This window comes from Taudactylus pleione, unplaced genomic scaffold (genome assembly GCF_031769625.1).
Source record: "Taudactylus pleione unplaced genomic scaffold, aTauple2 ptg000129l, whole genome shotgun sequence".
Taxonomy (NCBI): domain Eukaryota; kingdom Metazoa; phylum Chordata; class Amphibia; order Anura; family Myobatrachidae; genus Taudactylus; species Taudactylus pleione.
Window position 1 is genome coordinate 11920253 of NW_028284531.1, and position 27382 is coordinate 11947634.

The 27382-nt window shown below is 44.4% G+C and overlaps 1 protein-coding gene across 1 annotated transcript in view; it reads left to right on the plus strand.

The window, feature by feature from the left end:
• The window catches only part of EFL1 (elongation factor like GTPase 1), a 363676-nt gene that overhangs the window by 280405 nt on the left and 55889 nt on the right, over positions 1–27382 (plus strand). Inside the window, exon 16 of the mRNA XM_088472852.1 lies at positions 26100–26231. Coding sequence (XP_088328978.1) covers positions 26100–26231 — 132 coding nt within the window. The remainder of the gene's footprint in view (positions 1–26099; positions 26232–27382) is intronic.

The window sequence follows — 27382 nt, forward strand, 5'->3', positions numbered from 1 at the left end:
GTCCAGGAACCAAGGCCAGTTTAGCATCACACCACTAAAGTGGCCTCTCCATTAGACGACTTTTTGAATGATCCGTCCAAAACCAGGAGGTTTTGTTCAGAAAGTCGTCTAATGGATAGCCGGCAAGGACCAGCGATGTGCATGCACGCTGGGTCCTTGCCGACCCAGACTATTTGTGGAACATGCTCGTCAACCTGACGACGAGCGTCAGGTTCCACATGTTCACAGATAGGAGGTCGGTCTCCTGCACTGAATGATGTTCAGTGAACACCGTTGAGTGCGGACACCGCACGACTTGAAGAACTAAACACTAGAAGTTCCGTTTTTCAGGTCGCCTAATGGATAGGCCCCTTTAGCTTTAGACTGTAATCAATGGGGGAATGTCCAGAAGCAAGGGGTTGTTGAAGGTCATCCAGATCCCAAATCCTGAAAAGTCTGCAGCACAGTGCCCACACAACGCGTTTTTTATTATCAAATCCTTTTTCGAGCGTCACTTATTTGCTATAGTGTGTATAGAAGCTGCATATGGTTGGATTAATTGTGCAAAACTTGTTGGGTGATTTTCTATTCACTTGTGACTACCAATTGTAAAGTGCAACGGAATATGCTGGCGCTATATAAGTAAATGGTAATATTAATTTGATTGGCTGAGATAGTGACAGAGCAACCAGGTCATTGGGGGCAGTCATGTTTCATATCAGCTGATCAATTTAAAAGTACAGGATCATTGCCATGTGTTTGTTAGTCACTTAAGATGATTATTTTGGGAGTTAAGGGGCCTATACATTAGCAGATGTTTTTCTGAACGATGAAAGACAAAAGATATCTATTGAAAATTCCGGTGGCTATGCTGAAAGATATCTGTCATGTACTTGACAGATTTCTGCAAAAGACGAAAGATGAACGTTATCGCATGACATTCAGGGAGTGGATTTTATTCTCTCTAGTGCTTTGCAGCTGCTGTTAATATCATTTGTCGTTCACCGCATATAAACTGCCAGATATTTCTAATATCTGGCAGCGATATGCGATAATTGACCATCATGTTGGAGAGACGAAAGATAAAATTTATCGGCCGCGGGAGTGCGCATCTGTCGTCGTTTTGGGCCTATCCATTAGATAAATTCGGTCAATTTATCTGCTAATGGATAGGCCCCTTTAGAAGTATTCCTTTGTTTAAAAAAAAAAAAAAAAAAAATTGAAGATCATTAAGTGTACAACCTACTTCACTATTTTACACAATTATGATTGCTGTGGTTATTTCGTAGTTAGACTGGAGGAGGATGAGGCACAGAAAGCTGTATTGAGTGAGTCTTATCAGCTGTGTGTTTATGTATAGTATTTGATTTAACTCCTGGTGATTTCTAACTGGCTGAACATTTCAGTCTGGGGCACTTCAACTTTGGTCTTTCAGTTCAGGGCAGAGAGCCTTAATTCTTTCTAAACAAACAATGCTGATAAGTGGTGATAAATCTGGTTGCAGACAGTTTTGTTTGGCAGTTTGTTTCATTAACTCCTGACTTCAGCCGGTAAACTTCAAGAATTAAAAAGAGAGATGACTGCTCTTTATTCCCTAGAATATTTAGGTGTTGATGTCATCAGTTTAGCAAGATAACGATTCCTGGGACAGATGTGTTCTACTTCCTTTACAATGTGGGAGAGGTTGAAATTTAAACAGTCCTAATTTTGTTTGCTTCTATTTTTATGACAGAGCTAAATTACTCTTAAAGCCTCTTTTGTGCCTGATATGTCTGGAGAAATGTGAACCGAGTCTGGAGTTTGGCAAGAATAGATATGGCACTTTTTTCCTGTGACCTTGGGCTAGTCGTTAAATTTCAAGCTAAATCATTTGTTGGCTGTTTAAGAATTTTGGCACATGCAGTCCAAATACCCAAATATGTTTGTTAGTGAACTGTATGCTCTTCATTACAAAAAAAATTCTGTAAATATGACTACATTCTGTCGGCCAAGCAGCCCACTTTGGAAAATTAGCTTTTGGGAAGTACATCTTCTGCAAAAGTTGGGTACACCTGGGGCTAAAATAAATATTATTTTACAGTCCTAACTCCCATGTTCCCATTCTCTGCAGACCAGAGGAAGTAGCCGACACAACATGGTAAGTGAGGGCAGGTGTACCAATGAAGTGTAGGGTGATGCTCCCTCCTCATAACTATTAGGTCCATTCATTTCTAGTTCTTCCCATGTTGGGAAGCAGTCGGGAAGCCTTCAGATGTAATCCCAACCGCCGGTTTCCCAACTGTATAATCCCGGGAAGGGGTTAAATGACAGGCGGCGAAATCCCTGTCATTTTACCTACGCCAGGAGCCCGACACCCGGCTTACCGATCGAAGGTAAGCCGGGCGCGGACAGCCGCAGGGGCTGGGAGGGTTAGGTTTAGGGCTCCCAGGGGGGACTTAGGGTTAGGCACCCCCCTGGAGGTTAAGGCTACACTAGGGGAAAGGGGGGTTAGGGTTGGGCATCCCCGGGGGGAGGTTAGGGTTAGGCAATCCCCCGGGGGACTTAGGTTTAGGCAGGGAAGGGCGGAGGTTAGGTTTAAGCACTTGGGGGGAGGGGGAGTTTAGGGTTAGGCACCCCTAAGGGAGGGTTAGGGGGTAGAATAGGGTTAGCAAATACTCACCTTAGACGATCGGGATTTTCACCCCTGCTAGGCAGCCGCTGTCGGGATTTGAACCATGCGGTCGGCGGTAAATCATACTGAATCCCCCCTGTTCTATCAATTTCAATTGGATCATTATTAGACTTTATACCAACCTCCCAATATGATCCCTATATCTTCCCCAGTTACACTGCGTTCACTTTAACTCCATGAAAGCAATCTCCTGCGCAGTGAGCTCTTCATATCTTGCACGCAGTAATATCACTAGAATGCAAGAGAACAAACACTGTCCAGCAGGTGGAATCACTTTGAAACTTCTCTGAAATAAGTAATAATTATAAACGATGCATGACTGTGATGTTCCTGTTCAAGAACTCGCCTGGAATATAATCTTAGTACACAAAAGACAAAGGGCCTGATTAATTAAGGATCACAACCGCAACAGCGCTCGCAGTTGGCTGTTTGTTACGTACTGCATATGCATAGCAATGCGCGTGCGCGAAGGCACCACTGCGATCAAGCAGACCAGAGCCATCGCAGAGTGATTGACAGGCAGTGAGGGTTTGGGGGCGCCTCTATGGTGGCAGTGCGATGGCATTGCGATAGCACTCAGCATATTTTCGCAGAAGACCTGCGCGCGATTACGGAGCTACAATCGCAATAGTGATTCTTAATGAATCAGGCCCACAGTTTTAAGTGATTTTACAGTGTATTTTATACAGTTTATCATAATTCTTATTGGCATTAATAAAATGGTGGAGAGGAGGCCCTGCTCTTCAGCAGGAATTAATAACTAAAAGTTTGGAGAACGTTCTGATCATGTGTACATATATGATCTCTCTTTACACGGCCTTCTGTGTCATTTGTTTCCTTGATTAACCTCTGAACAGATGTGTGTTGTTCTTGGTTCTAGTAAGGGAAATGGTGGCCAGATAAACATGCCACTGTAAACATTGTAGAAGCAGTGATTTATAGTCCTCATGCTTTCTTTTTTTTACCTTCTCTGCACGTAACCCTTATATAATACATTACTGCATGAACAGTAATTTCTTATACAAGGCTTCTTACATGCATGTTTCCTTATTGTGTCATGTATGCATTGCTCATAATTTCGAAAACAACCTGAAATTCCTCAGAACACATTACTGATGGTTACAGATTTTTTTTTTATTTCTCTGTTATTTTCTTTAAACCGTTGCTATGTTGGCTCTTGAATTGCTTACTCAGCGATAGGTTTGATGGCAACTGGACAACAGATGTGTTCTCACACATCTTTGCTTCATTCGAGCCAAACAGGCCATCTCGGCGCGCCAGGTCCTGTGAAACTCTGCTTGCGCCGGGTATCTTTTTCCCGCCTTTTTTGACAAAAATGCAATTTGATGAGACTAGGATGCTCCAGGAAACTGTACTGATTAACGTGATTTGAGACACTTGTATGAGTCTTTGAATCAGCATACGAAGTGCTATGATGCAGCAGCCTTTGTTTTTCTCCACACCAAGTTCCGCTTACAGACTCGGTCGTACACAGATATTGTTAAGCCGGGTACACGCGGAACGATATGCTCCATGAGCGATATTGTTCAGTGTTGTCCCCTCACCTGCCGGGCGCAATGTCATTTGCGATATTTAGCATATCGTACAGTGACGTCACCGACTGCATCACCGAACTTGCAGGATTTGATGATATCGTCAGATTGGCCTGCAAGTACGGCCGATGAAAGATATCGGTAATGATCCGCGGGAGCGCGCATCGTTAACGATGTCTTGCATACACACTGAACGGTATGAGCGATAACGATATTGTTCATATCGTTCACAATATCGTTCCGTGTGTATGCAGCTTAACATATTAAATTAATCAGCACATTCTCCTGGTGCCTCCTAGTCATATCGCATTGCAACTTAGGCACATTTTCAGCACTAAAAGATGCCTGACACTAGCAGAGTTGCACGGGACCTGACGGCTCACTCATGCCAGGCATGTCGCGCTGTGTGGCGTATATAGGAGGACACATCTGTACATTTTAAGACACATTTGTTTGCGAAACACCCAACTTTTTTTTTTACAGAAGTACATTATGTGAATAAAATAAAACTTCTCTACCTATTACAATACAGGAAAAAGGCTAGAGAAAATATATATTTTTGTGATTTGTGAGAGGTACAATTTCTGAATTTTCAGGTAGGGGTGACCTGCTCTATTCATCCCTAGATCCTGACTGTTATTTAAGGGAACAAATGTGTGGAAAAGGTAACATTTATCCTACAGATGCGCCCTGTTACATTGAGGCTGATCGCGCCACAAATGTGCGCACGCATCACACCATGCGATTCCCCGCGCCTGCATATGCTACGGTACGCTATGGAGTACACTGCGATCGCACCATGCATTCCTATGGAGGCGTGGGCAGAAGTACACGTATCCGCCCGTGGGCGCGTGTCTCACGAGTTGCTGCGCCAGCGGCAAGGGTATAGCAGGGCATATCTGTAGCTTTCCAGTCTGTGATTGATGAGATGTTGCATTGAATAGTGCTGGAAGCACTTAATGGATAGGCCAGCCATTTGGTTTCTGAACACCAACTAAAGTGCTTTAGGAGAAGCAAACTCACCAGAGGAACCACACTATTAACAAATAGTATAGGGGTGTGTAGTGTAAGCATTATTATGTGGACAGAAGAGAGTGATGGATAGAAGCAATGAGGTCCTAAACAAACCATATGACCGAGTAGTTAAGACGGAATACATATGTTACACCGCCGGCCGCAGCGCCAGCCCGACGTAGAAGGAAATCCCGATTGTGCGAAAGGTAAGTGTTATCTAACCTAATCTACCCCCTAACCCTCCTTTAGGGTGCCTAACCTTAACCTCTCCCCCCCCTGTGCCTAACCCTAGTCCCCCCTCTAAGTGCCTAAACCTAACCCCCCCCTTTCCCCGCCATCTAAACCTAAGTTCCCTCCGTGGGTGCCTAACCCTAACTCTCCCTCCCCCTAGCCTATACCGGTGCCTAACCCTAAGTCCCCCCCCCCCCTGGAACCCTATACCTAACCCTCCCCCTCCCCCCCACGGCTGTGCTTGTTCTCAGTGCCCGGCACCCCTTTGATCGGGGCGACGGTCTACCAGCACAGGTTAATTAACCCTCGACCGGGATTCTGTAGTGGAGATGCCGGCGCTTGGCATAGCGACCGCCGGCATCATAAACGCATACCGTTAAGACAGGTGATAAGTTCACATGAAAAAGTGTTTCCAGGGACTGCATAAGACTTAAATATGCTTTGTCTTTCTTTTTATGCTGTAGGACGGAGTTATCCAAACTCCGCCATAACAGTCCATGTTTTAAGGCTATCCATGCTTGAGTCCAGATTGTTAAATCAAATTGACTGAGGTACTAATTAAGTCAAACTGGACAGTAATGGCGGAATCGGGTAACCTAATTTGTAGGCTAATACAAAAGAGACAAAAACGAACGCTGTAAAAGCTAATCGTGTTTTGTATTTTTATTTTTATTTATTATGTGCAATTGACTTTTTAAAAGAAATAAAATATTAAGATAAATTGTAATCATACATTTTTATTCCCCTGTAAATCTGTTAGGTATATTTACATATATGTTGCAGAGATGTCTGGTTAGAATAGAACCTGAACAGTTCCAACAGATGTCATTTACATCATCACCAATTCCTTAGGAAGAATGAGAAACAAAATAATCATTGCCCCCACAGAGCACATTCTGTTGCAGATATTTCAGGGAAACTTCTACTGCTATCTTGAATTTTGCAAAGTGCTTCTTGATATAGGAGCCATGCCTATAGCTATAATTTGCTTTTAAGCCTCAAATTAAATTCATTTACATATAGTATAATTTTGTTTGTGTCAGAAGTTGATCTATCAAATTCTGCCTTGCAGATAAATTGTTCTGAAGTGTTTTATAGATGTGGTGTAAATATATTTACGTGCTGTCAGCTAAGCAAATATTTACATAGACTATCAGTCCTCTACAAGAAGAATTTATCTTTAAAGCTGCATACACACACAACGATTTTATGAACGATTTTATGAACGATTTTCTGTCAGATTATCTGTCAGATTTTTTAAAGTGTAATGAACGATTTTTTGAACTACAAACGATTTTTGTAACTTCCCTTTATGAAAATCGTTCAGTTGGTCAGTCAGAATGAACTACAAACGGGAACACGCATGAACGATAATCGTTCATCATTATAACTTAGAAACTGAACGTTTTCTTCAACGATTGAATGATAACGACGTTGTTATAGTTAAATCGTTCAAAAAATCGTTACGTGTGTATGTACCTTAATTGTGCATTAAGGATAGGTGGTTCATAGTTTGAATACGCTGTTCTTGTATTGGAGTGAATGAATGTAATGAGCATTGGGAAAATATAGCAAAAACAGTAGTTAGTTATTGAACACAACTATAATAACTTTACTTGATTGATTTGTGGTTGTGCATATCCTCCTGAAATGTTTGCTTAATACACTATGGGCCTGATTCAGACCCACTCGCGAGCGGCTGTCCGCTCGCAAGTGGGTCGATGTTATGGACTGAGCATGCGCACGACGGAGGGAGCTCCGTCGTGCGCATGCGCCAGACGCGACGAGCGAAGGAAAGTCCTTCGCTCGTTGTGTCCGATCAAAGGGGGCGTGCTGTCAATGTTGATTGACAGCACGCCCCCTTTGGTGGGCGTGCCGGGGGCGTGCCTCCCTGACGGGGGCGTTCCCATGGGAACGCCTCCCGTCAGAAGCCGGCCCACTGACATCACTAGTGATGTCAGTGGGAGTGATTTTGGCTCTGATAGAGCCAAAATCACTCCGGAGCTTGCGGTTGAAAACCTCAACCGCAGGCTCCGGCTCGCAAATTCGATGGTCGCGATGGTCTCGACCATCGCGACCATCACAATGCACGCTCGTATAGCCTGTGGGTGGTGACCCACAGCTATACGAGCGTCCAGGAGGACGCTCCATGAAAATGGAGCCCGGCCCTCATTCAGAGCGTGCGCTCTGCTCAGAGCGTACGGCTCTGAATGAGGGCCTATGTTGTCTATTTGGCTTTTGTGATTTTTAGCCTTTTTGTTGTATCAATAGATAAAGTTGGTTGTATTCATTGCTCTGCTGTGCTGTGTATTAAATACCATTGTATACCAAGAGAGCAGCTGTGTGTTGTATGGGCAATAAAAATAAACGCTCCTCTGAAAATTTGTCTGAAAAGCAAATTTGATAGCCTACAAAAACAGACACTGTGTTTAGTTAAAGCGTCAGTAAGGTCTGTACAAGCCAAAATGGGTCTTTGTGCCTGATTCAGACCCACACGCTAGGCTGCGTTTGTACGCAGCCAGCCGATTTTCGCATTCTGCACATGCTTACGCATCGCAGTGCTCTAACTAGTCCATGCGATCGGGAAGCGCTCGCTGCGCATAGACAGCTCGCTAGCTAGAGTGATTGGACAAGCCATTTGTGGGTGGTGACAGGGGATGGTCCATGGAAACGGGGGAGTGGTGGTGCGAACGCAGGTGTGCCTGAGCATCTTAACGCCGTTTAAGAGGAGTGCATAATTAAGACGCAGCATCATAGTACACGTCACATAGTTGAAAATCACACTGAATCACTTGCAGTGTTTGCGGTAGGGTATGGTCAGCCACAAGCGCTGCGATCGCTTCCGATGGTACTGGTGTCAGTCATGACACATCGGGCCGATAATTGGTAAGTGTGTATGCACTTACCAATCAGGACGGCAGATCGGCCATATGGCCGATCCATCGTCCTAGTATGTGCCCAGCTTTACTCTGCCCTGAATTTCCAGTTATCTTTAAATTATGTAAGGCTCCTCACAGTGACTGATCATCACTGTGAGGTCCCAGAGTGGATGGCCTGCTGTAAGCATACCTATAGTATGTCCAGATTGGGCTATCTTTGGGAGGGACAGATGTGTTTTCATTTATCCTGGCTTTCCAGTCTGAATTTTGAGAGCTATGACATTGTCTACTGTTGGCAGCAGTTGATAGTGGGTCCACTCATCTATGTGGATTAAGTGGGAGGAATCCAGAAATAAGAAATTAACTAGGTAACATCAACAAGTATGCTTTCTTGTTGATGGTTTCTGATGATCACTTCATAGTGTTTGTTATCTTCTAAATAATGACATTCTGAAATAAATATCCCTTATCTGTACATGTACTCTATACTACTTTCAACTAGTCCAGAATACATATACTGTCCTACTCTAGGCCAGTGCATACACATATCCCAGCCTGTGTTTGGCAATGAATTTTGAGTCTCCAACTTCAGTGTAAATAATCTGCACTGATTTCGCACTGCACTTCTCAACAAGCCACCACACCACTCATCATATACACTTAAATTCTAAATTGTGAGTGGAGCAATGGATCCCTTATTATAAAAAACTAGCCACCATGTACATAATTCCCTGACTGCAAGAGGAAGCACACTGTAATCCAATTCCCTGAATGCAAGGGGAAGCACACTGTGAATCCAATATGCAAAGGAAAGCGCACTGTAATCCAATTTCCTGCAACGTGCAAAAGGAAGCACGTTGTGATTCGATACCCTGACTGCAAAGGGAAACACAATGTGATCCAGTACCCTGACTGCAAGAGGAAGCACACTGTGATCAGATACCCTGACTGCAAGAGGAAGCACACTGTTATCCGATACCCTGACTGCAAGAGGAAGCACACTGTTATCCGATACCCCGATTGCAAGAGGAAGCACACTGTAATCCAATTCCCTGACTGCAAGGGGAAGCACACTGTGAATCCAATATGCAAAGGAAAGCGCACTGTAATCCAATTTCCTGCAACGTGCAAAAGGAAGCACGTTGTGATTCGATACCCTGACTGCAAAGGGAAACACAATGTGATCCAGTACCCTGACTGCAAGAGGAAGCACACTGTGATCAGATACCCTGACTGCAAGAGGAAGCACACTGTGATCAGATACCCTGACTGCAAAAGGAAGCATGCTGTGACGCTGTGGACGATTTGTCATTTTGAAGCGAATTGAAATGACAAATGGACCACATCGTCCAGTGTGTACACACTATTGCGCGCTCCCGTGCGTCTTTCAACGCATCGCAGGAAGATCTGAAGATTTCATTAACAATTTTGTTCATATCATCTATTGTGTACGCCCTACCGGACGACCAGGCAATATGTTAATGTAACATCTTAACGATCTAACGACGCAAGATATATCGTTTGGTCTTTTGAAGGATTACACAGTCTGAACGCACTATATCGTTTGTTCTGGGGTTCATAGGGAATCTGGACGACCATCACGTAATTTGCACATCGTCTAGTGTGTATCCAGCTTTACAAGTGCTGCACTTTTCCAGCTGTGATAAAAAATGCCATGATAATCTGGTTTGAGAGCTCTGGAATCTGGAAAAGTTCCTGTGTGACACCACTCTAAAGGTGCGTACAAACTAGACGAGAGTGCAACGACTGCACGATTACAACATTGTAATAATGCAATCGTTCTTCATCTTGTGCAGTGGATAATGTGCCCACACTGAACGATATGTCGTACAGTGCAGGCACCCTCTCTCATTCCCGAATATGCCCAACCTATCGTTATCGGCAGATTAGGCTACATGTTCAGGCGATGATAGATGTCAAAAACAACCAGCGGGAGTGCGCATCGCTGGTTATTTTAGACATTTTACTGGACGATTCATGTACGATTAATAAGCGATTGAACAATAACTATGAGGTAATCGTTCAGTCGCTCATTTTAATCGTCTAGTGTGTACGCACCTTTACACAGAAAAAAAGAAGACCGGTTGAAAAATGCATCACAATCATTTCTCACTTCAATATATGAATTTGACTACATGCTAGTAGCTAAGCTGTAACTACAGCTGGGCCTGCACTGATTTATACACAGCTTGGTGAGTTTAACATGCCTGTGTATCCTTTGTTAAAACTGACATAGTTTCAGGGAGAACTTCTCAGATGTAAATATGTTCCTTGAAGATTTGAGTAGGTGCTATTTACTGTGAGCAACTGCTGAGGAAAACCTTTCCATTTGTACTGTATTGCAACAAACAAGTGTCCCGGCAGCAGTCTCACTACTTGGGGGCGTAGCTCACCACCGCTGTGTATATACTTTGCAAGAAAGTGGCTGAGTAATTCTATAATGGCATCTGTATCTGTTGCAACATGTGAGTGTAAGTTACACTTCTAGGAACAAAGTTGAGAATCTTTCTCTTTACTTTGTTACTATCATTTTTTTCCTTACAATATGTAAACATACTCTCTGCACCTGTGCTACATCCGTCACTGAGGGTCTCACCAGGGGGGAGAAGCTGAAGTTTGTCTTGCCTGCAGTGTTTAGACTGCATAAAAAATCAAATATAAACTTGGATATTAATAGGTAACATGGTAAGGCTAAAAATGACAAATGTCTGTCAGTGTTCAGTTTTATTAAATTGTAATTGTGTTAATACAGAGCTAAGAAAAACAAATCCCCAAATTTACACAACTATACAATGTATACTAAATGTTTTCAAATTCCAAGGAACCCTAAATCTGGGCATACACGTGCAGATAAAATGCCTCTGGCAGCCTGCCAGCCGCAGATGTCCGCGGCATACACTGTGAGATTTCTCCCAGTGTATCAGCCCGACATCTGCGCTCCGCCCCGGGGGAGGAGACATTTCCTGTGTTCCTTCCATGGGAAGGAACACAGGAAATGTCTGTCTGTCGGCCGCGGCTCGGCGCACACACAGCCCAATGCGGCCAACATTTTACCTGTTAAATATCGCATCGGACAGGCATGCTGGACATTCTGGCATGCCCGACCGAGCAATATTTAACCCTCGGTCGCCCGCACACACGCTACAATTATCGGGGCGATCCGCGGGATCGCCCCGATAATTGTAGTGTGTATAGCCAGCTTAACAGTGCATTTTTTTCTCTTCTTTGGCTGTGTATTTTGGTGTACAGCCATGGCCAAAAGTTTTCAGAATTACATATTGGTTTTCACAAAGTTTGCGGCTTCATTGTTTTTAAACCTTTTTACTGTGGTATACTGAAGTAAAATTACAAGCATTTCATAAGTGTCAAAGGCTTTTATTGACAACTACGTTACATTTATGCAAAGAGTCAATATCTGATAGTGTTGACCTTTTTGTTTTTAAAGACCTCTGCAATTCGCCCTGGCATGCTGTCAATCAAATTCTGGCCCATATACTGACTGATGGCCGCCCATTCTTGCCTAATCAATGCTTGGAGTTTGTCAGAATGTGTGGGTGTTTAGGGACCTATCCATTAGCAGATGTATTTCTGAGCGATGAAAGACAAAAGATATACCTTGAAAATTCCGGTGGCTGTGCTGAACGATATCTGTCATGTACATGACAGATTTTGATCAACGATATCGCATGGCATCATTCAGGGAGTGGATTTTTTTCTCTGTAGCTGCTGCTAATATTTTTTGTCGTTTAAAGCATATAAACTGCACGATACTGCTAATATCGTACAGCTATATGCAATAATTGACCAACATGTTGGAGAGATGATAAATGCGATTTATCGGCCTCGGGAGTGCGCATCTGTCATCGTTCAGGGCCTATCCATTAGCAGATATAATTAACGATATATAGTTCAATCGTTCATTTTATCAGCTAATGGATAGGCCCCTTTAGTTTGTCAATCTGCCTCTTGAGGATTGACCACAAGTTCTCAATGGGATTAAGGTCTGGGGAGTTTCCTGGCCATGGACCCAAAATTTCGATGTTTTGTTCCCCGAGCCACTTAGTTATCACTTTTGCCTTATGGCAAGGTGCTCCATCATGCTGGAAAAGGCATTGTTCATCACCAAATTGTTCTTGGATGGTTGGGAGAAGATGCTCTTGGAGGATGTTTTGGTACCATTCTTTATTCATGGCTGTGTTCTTAGGCAAAATTTTGAGTGAGCCCACGCCCTTGGCTGAGAAGCAACCCCACACATAAATGGTCACCAGCAGCTCATTGTTCATTGTTTACTATAATATTTGTATGAATTTAGGGCCTGATTCAGACCCACTCTCGAGCGCTGAGCGCTCGCAAGTGGGTCGATGTTGGCCAAGTGCGCATGCGCACGAGGGAGCCGGCTCCGTCGTGCGCATGCGCGAGACCCGCATAGCGACGGGCAAGCCGTCGCTATGGGTCTCGCTACAAAGGGGGCGTGCTGTCGATGTTGAGTGACAACTTTGGTGGGCGTGCCGGGGGCATTGCTGCCCAGACGGAGGCGTTCCCATGGGAACGCCTACCGTCTGGGGCCGGCCCCACCGACATCACAAGTGATGTCAGTGGGAGTGCTCTCGGCTCTGATAGAGCCAAAAGCACTCCAGGGCTTGCGGCAACGAGACCCTACCACAAGGGTCTCGTTGCAAGCCCGATGGTCTTAACCATCGCGACCATTTTTTGGGCCGCTCGCTATAGCTGTGAGAGCCACAGCTATGAGAGCGGCCAGGAGGCCGCTCTAAAAAAAGAGCGGGAGGGCACTGATTCAGAGCGAGCGCTCTGAAAGAGCGTCCGGCTCTGAATCAGGCCCTTAGTTCCTTTTTTGACTATAATAGTAATTTGTTATGAAATGTATGTTCATTATTCTTTTATATCACCTGTCCACAAATTGTAAAGATCCATTTAGTCTTTCACTTGGAGTGAGCAGGAATTAAAATTTGACTAATAAAAAATAAAATTGTGTAATGAAGGGTCCCTAGGTAAAATCTGCCAATGCTAGTGATAATCAACTACAGTATATCTATAATATAGGTACCATGTTGATGACTTGCACTGATAACATGCAGCTATAGTTTGCAGTTAAAATATATACATTATCTTCCTGTTAACATTTTGACTGTCGACATATTGATAGTTGACATATAGTCCATTTTGGTTGTCTACATAAAGTACCTGTCGAAATTATGGTGTCTCTATAATGATTGTCTATGTTCTAAATGTCAACATAGAACTCCATTATTTATTGTGAATTGCTGTACAAAATATACATTGCTTTAAACATATTGTTTGTGTGTTTATCCTCTGAGTGTATAATGATGTTTTTCAGCTGCTCATAAATATGCAGTTTATAAAACATCATCTCTTAATAATGCTGTATTTTGTTTTGTGCCTGCTCCTTAAATTTCCCTGCAGCATAGTGTACTGTGTATGTGCTCCCACAGACTACATTACTGTATATCTCACACAGCATTGATGCTTCTGAACATAGCAGGCAGTGTGGATAGGGACACGACACAAATTGCTTATCAGAAAGTCTGTGTTCATACTGTAGGTGCATTGACGATCAACTTTAAAATGTGTTTAACAGGTTGCAAGAATATGGAATACTTGATTATAACACCTGTGTGTATGAGCCCTTACAGAAGAGCCTCTTATAAACCTACAGAGTTATAAAGAAGTGATGATGTGACCGTTTCCTTCTTCCTGGAAGGGAGTTTTGAGACTCTTGTAATGTCAACACTGACCCTACAGTAGCCTTGTTTTGGAAAGCAGGGCTGTTTGTGGAGTGTGGCTCAGTAGGTGTTGAGCTCGAACAGCCTGGTTGTCCTCTTTTTGGAGGGCTGGATTAACACCAGCACAATCTCTCTGCCTATAGTTGATCACCTTCCAGCATAACAGCGGTTAGTGCATGCAGTTCCAGCAGCTTGTCACGTGAAATGGCTCAAATCCCAGCCTGCTGTCAGAGGAGACTGTTATACCTTAGGGTAGAAAGAAGACTGAGGTTGTATAATAGGGAGATTCCACTAATGTCACTTCAAGAAGCACCTGAGCTCTGCATCAATTATTTATTTTGTGTGAGTGGTGGTTTTTATTAACCTTTTCATGGGTCATGTTGTAGTCATTTCAGTTGGAGAAGTGTCATACAGTTTGGGTCAATAGGGTGACTCTAAGAAACAATGCAGAAGGCATGAAGCTTTATTAAATTGCTCAGACAAGGAGCAGTGACGACGTTTATCACCATTTCAGATGTGGCTTAATATATTTTGTGAACTATAAAAATGACAGGACTGAACTTTTCCATTGAAAAAAATGATTCGTTTTGGTTCTAGTTATGGATTGTCCTGATGCCCGCATTGCTTTTTAGAGTAGTATTTTCTTACAGCCTGCAGTTATCACTGCTTCTTTTATATCACTGGTTTTCTACATATATTTACCATGCTTAGGGATCTATTTACTTTGTTCTGTATATAGTCCCCATAAACTATCACTCCTTATTGTAGCATGTCACAGCAATAAAGCTGGCCATACACCAGACCAATGTTTCTCCAACTATCCAAGTATTGTAGTTGGTTGGTTGGAATAAAGATCCGGCAATGTATGGGAGCAAATGACAGTCAGCCATTTGCTCCCAAACACCGAAAAACGGATAAGTCGTTTACATCAAACAGATTTAACCATCTTGCCTTAATTACCTTTTTCGTGTTTTCTGGTGTTTGGATGGTTGGAGGAAAGTTGATCTGGTGTATGGCCAGCTTAAGGAATTTTTGTTTGTTGCAGATTATCAGCAGGTCCAGTAAGAGGCTGTCCCTGCAAAGAGCTTGTTAGTAAGTAGATAGTTATCCCTATCACATTATTGCCACGTAGGACTCTATGCATGCAGAAAATGCAATGGGGGGGAGGAGAATGGAGTCTGTCAGGGAGGAATTAGAAGATCCCTCTGCAACGAAAATGTCTCCACAGGCACAAAGCAACTGACGCCAAGTTCCGCAATTCTAAACTTTTCTAAACTTGGTAAATAGGGTGATTATCGTACAGATGTATTCATTGAGAATAATGGGGATTGTGGTATCCAGTGTTTGTTAACCTAAAGCTGGTTACACACTTATTGATATATCATTTGTTTAACCGCTGAACAATATATTGTTAGAGCATCAACGGGTGTGTACATGCAATATGTTCGTGAGCGACGTCATTCACAGACATATCAGGTCAGCCCTGCAGCACAGCCGATGATGACATATCATGCAGATACAGTATATTGTTGCATCTGTATGTGTGTACAGGCGACTCACCGAGTACCTATATGCTTGCAGCAGGAACTGCTGACAAAACAGTCATTTCCGGTTCCTGTGGCCAGTCATACCTGGCGGCAGATTGGTAAGTGTATATGCGCATTTCGTTTGTTCAGAACACTTACCAAATCTGTGAATCGGACAGCCAGTAAAGCCAATCCCTCGCTCATGGCTGTACCAGCATAAGGAAGGAGATGTCTTTGATGTCTCCTGAATTAGGCTATTCTTATTGCTCGGATATATAACTCATGTGGCAACTGCCATTTCCTTGATTTTAAAGATATAGGATTCCATTTACAAACGACTTTCAGCTTTGTGTATGTTTGTGTATAATAGCGCTATTTGTTAGCATTTTAATCATGAATGTATGTCATCCTAACTGCACTACCCTGAATCCCTCCACCCAAGTCTTTACTAAGTGGCGCTTTGCAAAGCTAGCAAGGATTTCCAGTTCAAACTTTTGATTTAATGTGGCAATAATAGCAAGTGGAATACCAGCAGGGATTCGTACAGATATACCTCACACATTATTGCTATGGTCATGTCAAACAGCCCTTTATTGGTGCGCCAGGTCCGGTCTGACTCTGGTTGTGCAGAACTTCATCTTCACCCAACAGTTGCAAATGGATACAACAATCTGCTTCAAGAGACTGTATTGATTAATTTGATGTGCGACTGGGTCAATATATGAAGCACAGCAGACTTCCACAGGCGTGGCGGCTGCATCGTAACACTGCATACACAGATGCAGACCCAGTCGCACACAGCTGTACAAGTGTGCATATCACATTAATCAGTGCCGTCTTGTGACGCTGTTTGTCACATCCATTTGCAACTAAGATGCATTTTTTGGGTAGAAAAGACGCCTGGCACAAGCCAATCATACAAGACCTGGTGGCTCACTCACGCCGTATGGTGTATTGAGGATAGGTGTATGAGGACACATCTGTAAGTAGTAATATTACCCCTATAAATCAAGGGCTGAAACGGTCAAAAACACACAGGGTCATTCCATGGAAACTCACGTTACAAAGTGACATAGCAAGTATATGCATGGCTATCAACAGCAAAAGGAATTTATGTGAAATTAATTTTATTTTCTGAGTAAATAATAAGACAAGTCATGCTTTAAAAAACTGTATACAGGAATTACTAATTGTTTGCTACAGTATGTCACTGTGTAACATGAGTTACCATGGAATGACCTGCCAGTTTTGAAAATCACTGCTTAGTAAATCCAACCCATGGACTGATTAAAGTTCAATTGTAACTATATAAGAGAATTAAAATATCTTCCCAGCCCCCCCAATAAATAAACAAAATACTGTAACTGGGAACTCTTGCTATACTTCCTAATTGTGTATGTACAGGGGGCATGGTCATGTTGTATTGTAGGTGTGATCACATTGTGATTGGAGGAAAAATGAGGAGACCAAGGGGCAGCCAAACACTTCAAGGTGGTAGCCATGATTCAATTGCAAAGTCATTGCTGTGCGCACCAGTGGGATGTGCGTGTGTCACCCATGTCCTGCTGCTCTGCTGTGCAAAACCTCAATGAACAGGATTTACCTCCCAAATTTCTGTTTTGTGTGACAAAGTTGACCTGATCTAACCTTCAAAATGTAACCAACAAATTTACTAGGAACCAGTAACATTAGTGGAGACTCGTGTTTGATGAACCAGTATTCCTGAGAATATTACTGATATCACTGGGTCCTAATAAATTGTCTAATCCAACATGTTAGACAATCTTGATTCCCATTTTTCGACCTGAAATAGGTCCGTATTTGCGAGTCAGGTATTTTTAACATATTTAATTCACCCGATTCCTCGTCAGATCAGCAATCATCAATGTACACCAATAGTCAGATCGGGGAATTGGCCCGTAGATTCATCAATGTACACCAATAGTCAGATCGGGGAATTGGCCCGTAGATGTATGGCCCACAGGAATAGGCGAAACTAGAGATCTGGTAATGGGTGGTCCCAGTTTTAGCACATCAGATATTGGGCCTGATTCAGAGCCGGACGCTATTTGCGGTCGTTCGTCCAGAAAATAGGGGTGGCTATTCAAATGAACCGTTCGCTCTTTGTGGTCTGTTCACGCCTCTATGTCTGAATGAGCGAACAAAACTTGCGGTCGCTTTTTGAAAAAATACGCCCCCTGGCCGCTCGCATCCTACGTCATGTCCGCTATTTATTAGATTAATCGAGTACATCGACCAGCTTATGAACTGCTCGCTATTCTTGTGGTTGGTTTTTGCTACCACAATCTTGCGAGCAGTTCTGGCTATAAAATAACCCAGTGACGTGGTCAATGACGCTGCTGTTTTAATTATGCACACCCATAAAACGCCCGTTTTGACCTTTAAGTACGCCTGCGATCGGATATCCACTCCCCGTTTTCAAGCACCTTCCCCTGTTACCACCCACATACGCCTCTTTCTGTCACTCAAATTATCAGGCATTCGCTATTTTGCGAGCACATGAATTTCGACAGCACGGACTGGTTCGCGCATGCGTATAATGATCTGTACCGCCAAAGGGGGGTGTGGCCTCATGGACAGGGGGCGTGGCCACTTGGGAAGGGGTATGGCCTTGCCGCACGAACCCCAGTGGTTCGGTGTGGTGGGGGGTGCCAGGAGTACAGGTGAGCACTGTGCAGTGCCGGCTCCCTCACACTGTCAGGAGTCGAGTGCTGCACTTAATGCTACAGTGCAGCACCCGGCTCCTGTCACCTTGGTGTCACCCCTCAGCAGGTTTTTAGGGCCCCAGTCAGTTTGAAAGTCTTTTCTTACCTATATGGTGGTTTCTCTGCAACGGGGAAACTGAGGAATTTGAGCCTCACTGGGCAGCGTCTTCAGCCAGTATTCACTATTCATGTAGGAGATAACATTGTCTGGAAGATGCCTGTTTACGTAGAAATATAACCAATGTCATCATCATAACCAGATAATATATACTGTCGTAACAGAAGCTTTTGTGCAGGAAAAATATGAATTTCCCTGATCAGACTTCTGTGTTTCTCCAGATCCCCCAATGTCTCCATCCCCAGGCCCCTCTGTGGTTTTCCAGGCTCTCTGTGTCTCTTTATCTCCAGGCCCCCTCGTCTCTAACCAGGACCCTCTGGGCCTCTCCATCCCCAGGACCCCCTGGGCCTCTCCATCCCCAAGACCCCCTGCATCTTTCCATCCTTAGGCCCACCTGTGGCTCTCAGCCCCATTGCCCACGGCCCCAGTGTGCGTCTCTGAGCCCCATTCCCCACGGCCCCACTGTGCGTCTCTGAGCCCCATTCCCCCGCGGCCCCAGTGTGTGTCTCTCAGCCCCATTCCCCCATTCCCAGTGTGTGTGTCTCAGCCCCATTCCCCTGGCCCCAGTCTGCGTCTCTCTGCCCCATTCCCCATCCCATGTCACCCCAGCCCAGTACAGTCTGCTCCAACCTCCCCCCCAGCCCCCTGTGCAGTCAGCTCCAACCCCCCAGACCCCTTCTTTCTCACATCACTGAGCTCTCACAGCACAGACCCCTCTCACATCACTGATCCCTCTCACCACAGACCCCTGTCACCTCTAAACATAGACCCCCCTCACAGCATAGACCCCCTCTTTCTCACATCACTAACTCCTCTCACAACAGACCCCCCCACCCTCATAGCACAGACACCCTTTTTCTCACATTACTGACCCCTCTTACAACAGAACCCCCCTCTCAGCACAGAACCCCCCTCACAGCACCAAACCTCCCTCGCAGCACAGACCCCCCTCGCAGCACAGACCCCCCTCACAGCACAGACCCCCCCTCATAGCACAGACCCACCCCCCTCACAGCACGCACAGACCCCCCCTCACAGCACAGACCCCCCCCCTCACAGCACAAACCCCCCCTCAAAACACAGACCATTGGGTTACCTCACCTGTGCCTTGAGGCTCCCAGCACTGGGGCACGTGTGTGGAGGTGAGAGGGAGTCGGCTGCTGCTGTACCCGGTAAGTCCCATCCCCTGCAAGCTGCAGTATTCTCCTCCCCATATATAGGCAGCAGGTGACAGTGAGAGCACCTCGGCTCCTCACTGGCATAGCGCGCGTGGCATGATGTCACCGGGAGCTCGTGCACAAGGATGAATTCGATTGGTGATGCCTGTTTAGGTAGAGAGGCGGAGGTGCAGAACATGAAGGTCCTCCCGGTCAGGTGGTGGCGGACTGTGCGGCGTTAACGCCTTCCTGACAGGGAGCCCATTAATTATATTAAAAAAAATGTAAATTGGTGGCAGAGGCTAATGGGTGGTCCGGTACACCCCCGGACCACCCCTTAGTTTCGCCTATGCCCACAGGTGCTGCACAAAACATTTAAAATGTATTATTAAGCTCATCTGGTCCATCAATTTGTATGTATAAAATAAAAAAATTTACGGCAACTTTCTCCTTACCGGGCCTCCTCCACTCCCATCTCGCATATATCTGCTTCCTCACTGTGCCAAGCACTACACTGGCTCCCCCTTCCCTGCAGAACCCTCTTCAAACTCCTCACGTATAAGGCCCTCTCCTGCTCCACTGCTCCCTACATCTCCAACCTCATCTCCCTACATGCTCCTACTGCGGTCAGCCAATGACCGTTGCCTTTCCTCCCCTCTGGTTACAACCTCTCACTCCCGAATCCAAGATTTTTCCCATGCTGCCCCCAATACTAGAATGTTCTCCCTTGTTCTATCAGACTATCCCCTAGCCTGCATAGCTTCAAAGGGGACCTGAAAACCCACCTGCTCATAAAAGCATATCCATCCATCACTTAACCGTATTACCACTTAGTCTAACTCACCCTCTTGCACTCTCCAATTCTTTTACGCCTGCTTCCTGTCCTTAGCTCCCCTTACACTGGCTCACTCCTTATGTCTTCCATTTGTCTCCCCCTTCCCTTTAGACTGTAAGCTCCATGAGCAGGGACCTCTTCCCTCCTGGTCTGTTCTCATTACCTACTTCTCTTACACACCAGCTACACTATACACCTCCTCCTTGGGATCTCGGCACCTGGACTCTCACACTCCACCGTTGTATTAGTTTCTTCAGATGACCTAGACCCGTTTTCTGCGCCAACGCTAATAGCTACAGGTTTCAGCTTACGCTGACCATTTCCATTGCACCCCTTGCATCAGTGGTTGTGTTGGTACTGTACTGTTTTGCCCCATACTGTCTTATTGTTTTTGCCATGTTTACAACGTTGCAGACCACTTATTGTGCCCTATAAATAAGTTTTTTTTATTTTTTTATAATAATAATTCCTTACATATCTCTTGCATTGAAGTTTTTTTTTTATCCTGAACAATAGTGTTTACTCAGGTAAAGTGTAAAATCTGGTTGATAAATGACCCCCACTCTTGGTGGTGTGGGGATGTTGGACAGCCAAGAAGTGGATCTGTGTATCTAGGTATTTTAGAAATTGCCTGCAAAATTCTTGTGTGTAGCTAGAAGGGTAACTGGTACACTCCCAGTCTTCATTTATGAAAGCTATGCAGATTCTAATTACTGAATTTTGCATAAATCTATTTTCTATGTTGTATCATATCATAGGATTTTCTTTTCATTAATCCCTGTAATCTGTCAAACATATTTATAGTAATTCTCATTAAGAAAAATGTAGCAGAAAATAATTTTTGGTTAATTCCATTAAGCATTGGCACGAAGAGCAGATTTGTGGCAACTTAGGGCAAGTAAATATTGACTGTGCAGCGAGAATTGTTTCAATTCAACCATGCTAGTTTTAATGGCATTAACCATTTCTGTTTGAGACTACTGATTTTATCGTGTTGCTTTCCAATAACAAAAGCTTGTCAAGTAGATGTCCTCATTGTTCCCTTTTGTCAAAGAATGTGTTAAATAAGCGACCCGACCTACCTGCGGTAGCTTGGCAGTAATACGCTTGATAGTAAATGTTTACTCATGTTTTTTTTTTTTGTCATTTCAAGGTCATGTCCTTAGTGAACAGAAACAATGTTGCTGAATTCTGACATTATTTAAAACCAACTTTTTTTTTTTTTCGTTTAGAGATGGTCTTCAGTTTGTTTATTTTTTGTAACCTTTTAGCTGCTTAGCACAAGATGTTGACAAATGAATTCTACTGCAGGGATTTTCTGTGAATTGCTTATAAACACTGTACATCTGCAACCAGAAAATAACGTCTAAAGTGTGCACTGTCTAAAACAGCAGCCTGTATCAAAATAACGGAATCGGTATGACATACCGCCGGACCTGAGCCTGGCGGATGAAATACTGACGCAGGAAGTATGGCAGATGAAGATCCCGACGTCGCCTGGTAAGTATCCTGACCCTCCTCTCTCCCCCCCCCCCACCCCAACCCTATCCCTCCCATAGGAGTGCCTAACCCCAACCTCCCCCTCTAGTGCTTAACCCTAACCTCCCCCCAAGGGTGCCTAAACCTTACCCCCGCTCCCTAACCCTCCCGGGGTGGGTGCTTAACCCTAACCCCTCCACGGCTAACCAGTCCTGGTGTTTGGCTTACCTATGTTCGGAAGCCGGGCGTCGGGATTTCGGAGTGGGGCTGATGGTGGGCGTCGATATTTAGATACCTATCATTAGTCCCATGACGGGATTTTGCAGACGGGAAGCCGGCGGTCGGCATTTCAACCACCGGCTTCTTGACTACATATCCAAAATTACACTTAACGGTGTATCCTAATACCATATACACAAATAGTGCTTATCAAAGGATTCTTTTAAAGCAGTTGGGTCTCAATCATTTTCCAGCTGGGATCCCTCTGCCACCCATTTGCATTGTTTGTACTCCCAACACTTGCAAAGCAACACTGTACATAGGTAATGAATTTAATCACTATTACATAATATATATATAGACGCTGCTTATATATAAGCAATACATTTCAACAAATTTTGAGAGAGAAAAAAATGACTCCAAAAAAAGACAATTGTACATATATTTATCTCTCATATTACACATTATGCATTTGCAGCGCGCGCAGCAAAATAAATGGGTGTGGTCACTTAAAAATGGGGCGTGTCAACATGACACACCCCTTTCTCGTCACTCTGAACATTCCTTTCCATATGCACCTTAACCCAAGTAGTGCCCCTTATACAGTACCCCCAGTTTGCTATGTCCCCAGTAGTGGTCCCTCTTATGCAGGGCCCTAGCAGTGCCCCCAGTAGTGGTCCCCCTTATGCAACCCTCCATTATTTCCCCTTATACAGTGCCTCCAGTAGTGGTCCCCCTTATGCAGTGTCCCTTATATAGTTCCCCCAGTACTCCACAGTAGTGGTACCCCGTATGCAGTGCCCTTTATATAGTGCCCCCAGTAGTATCCCCCCTGTGCAATGCCCCCAGTAGTGGTCCCCCTTATGCAGGCCCCCAGTAGTGATGACCCCTTTCCACTGCCCCTTATAGTGCCCCCTGTAGTGGGCCAGGTCCTCCCAATGTAGTGCCCCCCGTAGTGGTCCCCCCAGTGCACTGCCCCTAGTAGTAAGCCCCATATATAGTAATCCCATTAGTAGTCCCCAGAAGAATCCCCCCCCCCTGATGCAGTGCCCAGAGTAGTAGTAGTCCCCACTCCCCCCAGTAGTGCCCCCAGTAGAGGTCTCCCCTCCAGATGCAGTGCCCCCAGCCCAATAGTAGTAGTAGTAGTAGTAGTCCTCCCCCCCCCCCCCCCGATTAGTGCAGACAAATACAAGAAAAAAAAAATACACTTACCTTAATCCGCGCTCCGGATCTGGTCACTGCTCCCGCCGCCGCCGCACATCAGTCCTCCCAGGCTGGCGTGGTCTGCATTATGGGAGAGACATCATGACGTCTCTCCCATTACCCACTGCAAGAGCCGGAAGGCGGAGCTCATGAGTGGGCGCAGCAGCCAATGAGAGTCTGTCTGACTCTCATTAGCTGCTGCTTAACACACACATCGCCGCCACGCTGGCGGCGATGTGTGTGTAAAAATGCACAGCCGCAGCCCGCCTCCCACCCTCCTCCTGGCACTATTGGGCAAGCACTCAGGGGGAGGGAAGGGGCTCGACTGTGCAGCACAGGACCGGCGCAGGGAAGCCTAGCGCCGGTCCTGTGTATAATGTGTAGTGCTGACCGCACTCACTGCGGTCGGCACTACACTGGTTAACTAAGACGGGCCGGTACCGTAGCCGGCGGCGCCCCCCGCACCGCCGGTCCTACCGTGCCAAGGGCACACGCCCTGCTCGACCCCCCTTAGTTACGCCTCTTAATGCTGCAAAACACCAATTTGTCCAGAGACGCCGGGCTGCTTATTTAACCGCACAGGAATTAGTTTTAAAACTTTGCATGAACTAAAGCCGCGGCCGCTGCATCATATACAGCTTCAGACTCATTCGCACACAGATGTACAAGTGTTGCATATCAAATGAATCAGTGCAGTCTTGCTAAGCGGTTTTGTCACATCGTATTGCATATTGCAACTAAGATGCATATTCAAGCAAAAAAGTTGCATGGGATCTGGCGCTGGGAAATGGCTGTTTGACGGACTGCGGCAATAGTGTATGAGTACACATCTGTATTTATGCTTTTAGCAACATTTACTTTATTTGTGTATAATGCACATATAATATAATGCACATTTTGGAAATTCCTTCAATACAAAAGCTCAGAGTTTTGAAATGAATGAACGGAAGAATTATGGAATTTCTTCCCTATTGAAAAATTAATGGATAAAGTCGGATAGTGTTCCCTTCTCCCCAGAAATTCTTCAACTAGCCTGAGTGCTAGGCAGCCTGTACTGATAACCACCAAATCAGGGGGACAAATGTGTTCTCTATGCTACATTGGAGACCAGCAATAGTCTAGACACTATTAACAGTGTGAGGTCAGTGCATTGGCTGGATCCTCAATGGGGGTGGTGAGAAGGGAGTCCACACTAATTTTGTAATCAAAGACTACCAGCACTGTGGCTTTTCCTTGCACCTTTCTGCTGTGGGTTCTGGGGTAAAAAAGAATATTTGGACCCCTGAAGTGGCAGTGTTGTTACCCCAACAAAATATTAAGGGCTTTGTAAGACCCTCATTCCATGCATGTAGCTGACAACCTCAATAAAATGAATGGGAAGTTAATGTTGGTTAATCGGTCAGTACACTATTGCCTTGCAAGACATTTTGGAGACAACCCCACCCCTAACATTTGATTGTCTCATCTGTGTTAAGGTGGGTGCACACTGACATATATTGGCCGACCAAATTGATTGGCCAATATATCTGCTGCCCGTCGGCCATTGTCTACCAGCGATATGTCTGTGAAGGCCGTCGTTCAGACATATCACTTTGGCCGTGCTACACAGCTGATTGCCAGATATATCTGCAGATATATCTGTCCATCGGTAAGTGTGTACCGACGGTCTGCCGACCGCCCGTACACATGCAGCCGCGGGGAGGAGCGCGGAACCCCACCGCCCGTGCCAGCAGGACCCTCCCTCTCCTACACACTGAACACTGATGACTGATGATGGTTGTACAGTGTGTACGAACAAGTGATCTGCAGATATATCTGTTTAGTGTGTACCCAGCATTACAGTAGTCCTGACTCGTGTTCCCAAAACTGCTAATTTTAAGAATAATAAAATGAAAATGTTATTAGGTGAAAATAATCATTATGTACAAAAAACCATCTCTTTCCCAGTGATAATGATGTCCTATTTGGTAGCTAAAGGAAAACAGAAAAGTTTATAGTTAGGTTACATTGCATATGCTTTCAGTATTTCACTGCAGTGTCCTGTATATTTCCAAGAATACTCATCCTTTAACAGTCATTGACACTAATAGCCTGAGAATTGTGACTCACTGGTTTTTAAGCAATTTAATACATGGCTCCTGAGAGAGGTTCTGCCGGAAAACATAAATAAACAACCTATTTTACATTATGTAAGTCACAGTTTGGAGATTGTCTGCTGAAATATTGTCAGAGTCTCCCTAAAAAGTGCTAATTAATTGGTATGACGCACTTAAGCAACATGAATATACATAGTAGAAAGATAAATAATGATGCCCGTACAATAATATCAGTTGAATCCATTTGGTTAATTGACGAAAAGCCACCATAGTCTGGCATCATTCAGTTGTGATAGACCCTGCAGAATATTGACATTCTTATGACGCACCTTTGGAAGATGCGATTAGGTGGTACATAAGGGGGAGGATACTGCTCGTATAATGTACTCAATACAAGCAGATATTTCATTTTGGCTAATGGTTTTCTTTGTTCTTCAAACTTTTTGATATTGCTTCACCAATTTAGACCAACAGCATTGTTTGAACAATCATATAAGATCAGTATTAGTGGAAATAAATAAAGCTAATGTTATAAAAAAATATATTTTTTTTTAAAAACTGTATAATAACAATAAGTTAATTTATCAAATCTGTCTTAATTGGCTATTGATGTTTTTATCATATCATTAGGTATCGGAGGGTTAGAGGAATTTGTCCTGAAGTCAGCAACTTTGTCTACAACACCAGCTTGTCCACCATTTATTCCTCTTAACTTTGAAGCAACGCCAATTGTACGAGTTGCTGTTGAACCGATCCATCCAAGTGAGTAAAATACAGAAAATAAGGTACATGTAGATGTGTCCTTTCAGTGTTCGCTGAATGCTATGGACAGACACATATAGTCATTATCATTCAGGTCAGTGAATGTTGTGGCTCTTTTGTTGAAATCTTTTTATATGAAATACAGCTTTTATTTGCCAGTTGCTGCAGTTCCGTGTTTAAGTATTTATATTTTATAGAGTGTATATGAGTATGCTTTCATTAAATGCAAGGTCCAGTCTAGACTGGACCCATTATAGGTATGCCGCTGATTGACAGAGTGTGCGGGGCACACAGGCCCTGGGGTCCAGGGTGGCTCACACCGCACTCACTACTTACCTCTCCAGAGTCCCGCATCAGCGGTAGCATCGCTGTAGAAATCACCTAGAAAATGGCAGCCATGGCCATTTTCCCAGCGTTTTGCACATGCGCAGTAGGGAAATCACTGGGCAAATGGTGACCTGTGCATGTGCAGTAGACTCTGGCACAGACTAGTACCCAGAGTCTACTGCTGCGCTCAGTGCGCTGCTGGCCACTGTGTAGAGAGGAGGGGGCCCCAGACCGAGACTGCACATGGGCCCCCTCCTCTTAAAACGCCCCTGCTGTCAATCACAATTTATAAATACTTTGTAATGAGTTCACAAAAAAAGAGAAAAAAAAATATATTGACTATATATATTTATGACAAGAAAGGGTACACTCACCAGTTTATTCAAAACATCAAAAAATGTTTCGGTCCAACACAGTGGCTAGAAAAAGTGTGTGAACCCTTTAGAACTACAGGGATTTATGCATAAATTGATCATAAAATGTGACCTGATCTTCATCTAAGTCACAAGAATTGACAAATACAATCTGCTTAAACTTACATGCAGCGTACAGTACTTTTCTTGTCCATATTGAATACATCTTTTTAATATTCAAAGTATAGGTTGGGAAAAGTATGTGAACCCAGTGGCGTAACCAGCCGCATCGGCTGTTATGGGGCACGGACCGACTCGGGGCCCAGCCCTCCCCCTGCACTTGCGGTCTAGTGTGTATGCACCTTTACAGAAATCTCTGCAACTTTCAACAAATATATCTGCTCAGAAGTCAACAATACGTACAACACTAAACCAGAATGGTGTTTATGGGCGTGCACCATGGAAGTAGTC